Source organism: Strigops habroptila, chromosome 5, assembly GCF_004027225.2.
Source record: "Strigops habroptila isolate Jane chromosome 5, bStrHab1.2.pri, whole genome shotgun sequence".
NCBI lineage: Eukaryota > Metazoa > Chordata > Aves > Psittaciformes > Psittacidae > Strigops > Strigops habroptila.
In genome coordinates, this window is record NC_044281.2 from 81622521 (window position 1) to 81630020 (window position 7500).

Sequence of the window (7500 nt, forward strand, 5' to 3'; positions counted from 1 at the left end):
AATGACTCTGGTGCTCAGGGCGACCTTTAATTATTATATTTTTGTTCTCTTCTACCTTAGTTATTAATGCAGAAAAACAAATTAGTTTTGTGTGTGTGGACTGCAGCAGATTTGGAAATCGCTTTCCATGTTTTGAGGTCTAGAGTGTATTTCCTTCTGATGATTGTGGCTTGCCTCATTCATTTCTCTGCGTGCCCATTGGTAAATACTATTTGGAACCTAAAATGACAATGATTGTATTAGCAGCTTAGTATTCTGTTATGACTTTAATTAATTTTATTAGTGTAAAAAGCCATGATCCTGTCAATATGTTAGTAACAACTGGCATGAGGAGGCCAGTGGAAACTAATGTACATCAAGTCATAGTGGTTTTGAGTATTCTAACGCTTGAAGAACTGAAGATGTATTTGACCCCTATACATTTAATTTTTGGTTAGCTTTTTTGGTTTCCATCTGAAAATATTCTGTTCTGTTCTGGTCTGGTCTGGTCCTGTCCAGTCTAGTCTAGTCTATCCTATTCTATTTCATACCATTCCATCACATTACGTTCCATTCTAATTTTATTTAATATCAGGTTACCTGCAAGCCAGTTTGTATTTTATGTTGTTGTATTTTACAGTGCGAACCAAGTGATATTTAAATCTAAATGATTATTTGGGGCTTTGTGGGAGAATAAATACATGTGTGCACATGTACGAGCACAGCTGTGATTGTGTGTGAGTGATTGGGAGGCTGATGGGCTCCAGAAAGATAGCATTTCACAATTCTGGATTTCCAGAGCCACTTTCCATTCTCCTCTTCATCTCAGCCTATCTTCTTTTAGCAGTTCAGGCAAGAAGTCAATCACATTGAGTGAGTCTGAAGAAAAACATTTTATGCTGTTTTTCTCATACAAACCCCCTCCTGCCGTAATCTGCAGTAAGGCCCAGCCACAGGAAATTGACCTCACAGTAAATTCTTTACAGATTCGGTCATGTTTTTACCATCCACTTAAACTTGCATACATAACCTGAGACTGTACCTCTGGATCAAGGAATATGACAAGCCAAAATAAAATCAAGTCAAATTAAATAGCAAGAAAAAGCTGCAAGCAAAACAAGACTGGGAAAAAAAAATAGAAGAAGATGAAAAATCGGTTGTGACTGCAAAACTGTAAGTATTAAATAAAGAAAGAAGTCAGAAGCAAATTCAGAAGCGTTGTACTCTAGTTGACAAGGGCTGAGAAATACTAATGGACTTTTTTAATGGGTGGTTTGATGGATGAGAGAAGAAATTATGTAAAAGTAAATGTCGTAGTGCATCAACATAAAGTATGGTGAGAAAAAACAACAAAAAAAAAAAAAAAAAACCAAAAAAGAAAGAAAAAAAAAAGCATTGCAAATAAAAAAAAAGACATGTAAATGTGTGCCTACCATTTTCCAGATAAGAAGGGGCCGTACCTTCTGAGGGGTCAAGGCGGCGAGCCCGCCTCCCGTGTTTGGAATTGTTGTGTACAAACATGTTGTCTGAGACAGCCAGCACGTGGCCATCCACATTGACTGTTGTTGATACAACAACCTGAAAAAAGAAAACAAAAAGCAAAACTGAAAACACCCTGCACGTCCTCACAAGCCTAGACACAGCATCAAGACCGTCTTTTAAGCCAAAGCACCACAGCCTGTCACTTTTCGCCTTAAACGAAGTGAGTGACAACTATGAATACATCTTTGTTGATGTGGCTAACACTGGTGATTTTTAACTCACAATTGTTTCTCTTCAGAACCTGCTACACTAATTAGAGTTTAATCTCCTATTATGCTAACAAATGAATTCAATTCAGGGAAATATTCTTCTAGCCATTAGTTTCAGAAACACCCCTCTAGCCACTCATTTTAAAAGCCGCTGTTTTGATTGATCTGTTGATATATTGATTAGATAGTTTATCTAATTAAAATTTGTTCACTTGAGACTGTCTTCAAATGAAGGGTTGTGAGGATTCCAAATAAAAAAGCTTAATAAATCAGGAAACATCGTAACTCCCCATTTTTTTCTTCAGTAAATGATCTCCAGGTCAGTTTTACAATTACATTTAATGTCTGATAATGAACTTTTTTGCATCTGAAAAGACAGAGTTGAATATGAATAGTGAAAGTGTTTTCAATCCATGAAAAGTATCCCTTCTCAAGTTCATTTGGATGGTGATTGACCCTGGTATGTCAATGGAATTTCCTCCTTTATTTTTGAGTGAAAGGCTCCTATTCTTGTGTCCAGGTTCAGAGTCCGGCCATAGAAGAGATGATGGATAGGGCCTTCTTTGGCTTCCAGCTGCTTCTCAGTAGAAAATGGAAAAAGAACATATGCAAAATGCACAACCTTCCCGATAAAAACACCTACACAATGGAGTTGTGAAGCTCCTTCCGGAAACGATATTGCATGAACACAAGCCAAAGAGGAAACCCTGAGATGCGCCTGTGTTTGTGCAGAACACGGCTTCATAGCTTGATCCCTATTATCCCAGATAGACATTTACATCTTATTTAAATACTCCAGCATAGGGCCTGTGGTTTGGGTTCCACGTTTTCTATATGATGTAATCACTGCAGTGTTTTCTTTGGGGTTTAATGTTAGTAAAGTCCTTAAAGTCATGGCTAAGTTTGGCCTTATCAATGCTATTGGTGACAGTGGCAAAAGCTGGTACAAATTTTAGCTTTCGCCATCCATTTACTTTACTTTTGGATGTAACAGAAATGATTTCCAGGGCTCTCACAGCAACTCCTAAACACTTCATGAACAAAAATGGAACGGGAAAAAACAGCATCCTTTTGCACAGAGCTGGTCCAAGGCATCAGAAGAAATTTCTTGTCTGATTCTATGTTTTGGATCACCTCTGATCCTGTTTCTTATTCACAACCCATAATTAGCTTTCAGTTATCACAGCACCTTTCCTGTGTGTCCCGCCTCCTCTGAGACAGCCATCTGTGGTACCCTTTGGAACAGCCCGAGGGCAGCTCTCTGCCAGGCTGCTTTGCTTCCCTAGCTTTCCCCTCCCAGAAGTGGACACTTTCACTCTCATCAGCATCCACTTTGGAGAGTGCTGAGGTCTCACACTTGCCATGGCAGAGCTGCTGCTAGGCCACCAGGATGCCCACATTCACCTTTAGTGAGATTCGCAGACTTTGAGAAATATCACAAAACACACAAGTGTGATTTTCAGCACAGATTTCTGGATTTGGTTCCTAGAGCACAGTATATTAAAAAGGCAGAGAAAGGTGTATATAAAAATGACAACTATTTTTGTTCTGTCATGTATATGTAGGTCAGTCACCAAGGGAAAATACTGTAGTTCAGCAGAAGAAAGTAGACATGCTACGCTTTGTTATATCAGCTTATTCCTGCAGCGCACCTTAAAGGAAGGTGCTGAGACAGTGAAACCAGTTAAAAATATTGTTCAAGATCTGACATACTGTTAAGTCCACTTAAACCTTCTGAAAGGCAGGGAGATTAGCTAAAGAGACCCAGGGAAGTCTTTTTAGTGCCTACTGGCTCCATTGTTGACCACAAGATCATTCATGACTGATGCTTCATTTAGTCATCGGTGAGACAAAGAGGACATTTCCACTCATTCCAGGTTTGACCTTCTGTTCTGCTCAGATGGATCAATATCACCAATGCCACGTGAAGCTGAGATGCATGAAAAATGGAAGCTTGGCTCAATTGTTTTGAAGAAAGATTTTTTCCAGCTACAGATCTTTTCTGTTGGCTGGCTCAAGGGTGCTGGCTTCACCGGTTGGTTGGCTGTGCATGGAAACAGATGTCACATGTTTTGCTATCAAGTTTAACCACAAGTTATTCTTCTCCAAAATACGAAAGTTTTGAACATCTCAATGCTACTTTGTTATTAGTCCCAAATATCATTGTGAAACACTTTGAAATCAAAAGCATGTCTTTCCTAACAAGCATTTCAAATGACCCCAGATACAGAGGAAATCATTTGTCCATCATGTCAGCTGTCTCTCTGTGGCGTTATGATTCACCACAGGATATTTTAAAAGCTGTAAGGAGAAAGTGAAGTATTAAACATTTTCTAACACAACTGGAATAAAAACATGTGGGTTGGAGCACCAGTGTTGGATTTACAAGTTGTGAATGTGAAAAAACCCTGTGTGAGATCCAGACTTCTCTGCAGTCCACGGTCATGTCTGTTAGTAGGATACTGCTACTCACTCTATATCAGTAAAACCTCTGCAGGTCTTAGCACATGCCACACTATAACACAAGATGTTAGTATGAAGGAAAACTAGGGAAATACTTCCTGAGGAGACACCCACTTGCTTCAGCATTGGTCCATTACAGTCCAGCGCAGAACTCATCGAGTCCCAAGAAGCAGCACTTAAATTAGTGGGGAAAATGTAAAATACTAACAGCACTTCTTTTAATGGCACACAGCATTGGAACTACACTAAGTAGAAGCACTGATACTGGTTTTTAATTAACAAAAGTTCAAGATGAACATGTAAGTTCTTTATATATCGTTTATTCTTTAAGGGAATCTGTACCTGGAATCTTCGCATGTCTCGTGGGTTGCCTGCATTCTTCAAACAGTTCTGATTGCACTTGAGGAAAAACTTTAGAAAGAATCTATAAAAACACAAAATTGAAATCTATTAGATTCATCAAAATGTAAATCCAATTTTAAGAAAGTTTAATAAAATTTAATCATAAATAGTTATACCCAAATGAATACCGGTAGTGAAATATGACTTTCCTATTAGTTGATGAACTTATTTTAAAACAGAAGATCTCTGTCATAAACAGCACATTATTGCCAAGGAAAGGCAAATTTATATTTTTAATTTTTCAACAACTACAAATGTATTGACTTCAGGCCATATCCTTAGCTTGGTGTGGGAAAGTTGATTTCAATGACTCATTGACTTCAAAGGCAATGGCTTACACCAGATGAGAATTTGTCTCTATTTTTTTAATACATTTTATTTTTTTCACAACTTATATTAGCAGTAATGACCTCTACGTCGAAAAATTCCAAGGTAATGAATGATCAATCTTCTGAAAAACACTTGGCTTTGCCTCCGGTTTGGAAACTCTTGCTATTCAAAGGGACTCGATCCAACTCCTGCTGACTCCAGGGAGATCCAGGCAGGATCTGCCCACCGGCAAGGCCCCGGTTCTCTCATTGTTTTTGAAAGGAAAGGAACATGGCAAATTAGGCCCTGTCTTACGACCTCTTCAACCTTTGCCAGCCTTTAACTGTAAGGAGTCACTTACCCGGGGATGGAAATCCAGCTTATTTTTGCTGAGCGGCAACCAGCAATTATTTAGGACTAACCCTTATCATCTAGGCATCTCCCTATAAACCATTTTTGTAGCAACGCTGCCTCCTGGGAACACAGCAAGCACTTAGAGGAAGGGGAAAAGCTTGGAAAGATGCAAACTCTTTTATGCTGCCCTCCCATACCGGAGGAACGAGCCGATAGGGGATGTCTCCACCCTCCACTCTTCCATCCTGCCCTCACACAGGAGGATGTCCACAGCCTAATGCTGCCTCTTTTGTTTATGTAGCTGTGTTTTCATGTTTCATAATTAAAACAAGATGTTTTACAAAATCCAAAAGGTCTGGATTTTGGCTAATGACTGACAGCTAAAACCAAGAAAGGCTCAGGATTTTCTCCTCACCCAGAGTTTCTCAGATGCTCCAGTCCAGCAACTTGTGCTGCCCAACTTCATACATGTTGAATAGAGGTTATGAAGAGCTTTTACATTTAGAATATGAGCATCTATTATTTATTGATGTCAATCTTTATGAGTGACTGGAACTACTCTGGCTGTATAGACCTCACAGAAGTTACCGTGTGCCAACAGCATTCCTGGCAGGAGGCAAGCCAGGCCCCTCTCCCCTTCTTCAGCACCCAACTCAGCCTAGCCACGGCTGATAGAAGGTATGACTGAGGCTGCATCACATCGTGCTCACTCCTGCAGAACTTTGGCTGTCAGACAGGAGCATTAGGGAAGTATCCCCATCTCACAAACTAGTGCTGTTAATCAGAGCTCTTCCTCTTCAGTTAAACCTTGAACAGGACCCTAATATTAATACAGGATGCTAATATTGGTGGAACGATCTCTCATATCAGAAAGTCAAGCAGGAAACAACTAAGTTTACTGAAACTGTGCATAAATATGTCAATGCTGTCAGTTCAGCATGTGCTGAAATGCACATTTCTTTAAAACTTACTATTCCAAAATCATAGAATCATGGAATGGTTTGTGTTGGAAAGGACCTTATGATCATCCAGTTCAAACCTCCCTGCCACGGGCAGCAACACAAGATCTGTAAAAGAGGTTTTAGCTCTTGAGCTGAAAGAGAGTAGGATTTCCATGGTGGTTGATGTGATCTCCTGGCTTGGATGCTCACTTAAACTCAGGTTTTCTGGGCACTATTGCAGGGACACTATTAATGACTCCATGATACTGCACCTTTGTTAGAAACACCCTCATCCTAATTTATCTGCCTTGGTTTTGGGGAGGTTTGGGTTGGGTTTTCTTGTAAAGATACTTACGATCTCCAGATCAGCTGAGTATAGGCTATGAGTAATGGCATTTCTGTCATGCCTCTATTCTTTTTTGCACACTTTCCACCCCACAGACTCTGATGATGTGCAAGGCCCAGCTAATGCCATGTCAGTACAGGACCACCAGGCACTGGGGAGTCTGGAGCTGGGACGAGCCTCCAGCTTTACAGCTCCTTAGTGCCACAGCCAGGCTGAAGAGGAGTATCTTATCTATTATTTTTTTTCTGATCTCAAATGGGTGTTGTGAGGCTTATTGAGCTAATGTTTGTAAATTGCTCGGAAATTCTCCAATGAATTGTGCACAAGGAATGCTAAGTATTGCTCCTTGTGGATTGTTTTTAACGTGAAGCATTCATGATGAATTGTTTCTATACAGAGAGCTGTATAGAAACATCCTGTCAAAAAAAAAGGGCCATTAAGCACCCTTTCACTAAAACATCAACTGGAACTGGTATTTGTTCAATTATTTGGTGAAAAGGACCCACTCTTGGTAGAATTAGACATCTTCAAGCTGACTAGGATGACCCTGAGCACTGAGCTAAATAATGAAGCTACAGGCTGGGGTGAACACAAGCAGCACTCATGTTTCAGCTCTGCTACATTCCTTGATACTGAGGTATTTTATTTCATTTTTTAAATCTATGTTTTCAGACAGTTCAGGTGGCATCAAGATAAGATTTTCAGAGGGATACAAGGTAAGTTTAAAACCATGTGCCCAGGCAGAGCATTTCTCAAAGCTTGTCAAGAGAAGGCGACTGACTTGGTCATTCCTCTGAGCTGGCCAACAAGTACCGTAGGTGCTATGAACCCATCCTTACAGCAGGGATAACAGGGCCAGATATTTTCTCTGTGAGCCCTGTGTTCACAAGACATCTGTGTGACACAGCAAGAAGCAAGAAGCTGGATCAGAGCTTCATCTGCTTGTGTCTCAAAC

The 7500-nt window shown here is 40.1% G+C and overlaps 1 protein-coding gene across 10 annotated transcripts in view; it reads right to left on the bottom strand.

The window, feature by feature from the left end:
* The window catches only part of EBF3 (EBF transcription factor 3), a 119622-nt gene that overhangs the window by 40168 nt on the left and 71954 nt on the right, over positions 1 to 7500 (bottom strand). For 5 of the 10 annotated variants that reach the window (XM_030487576.1, XM_032919958.1, XM_030487575.1 and 2 more), the window contains 2 exons: positions 4536 to 4617; positions 1440 to 1557 (listed from right to left, as the gene is read on the bottom strand). In XM_030487576.1, the coding sequence (XP_030343436.1) occupies positions 1440 to 1557; positions 4536 to 4617 (200 nt within the window). Of the gene's footprint in view, positions 1 to 1412; positions 1558 to 4535; positions 4618 to 7500 lie in introns of all 10 variants that reach the window. The other 5 variants (XM_030487578.1, XM_030487572.1, XM_032919957.1 and 2 more) reach the window with 1 other exon arrangement.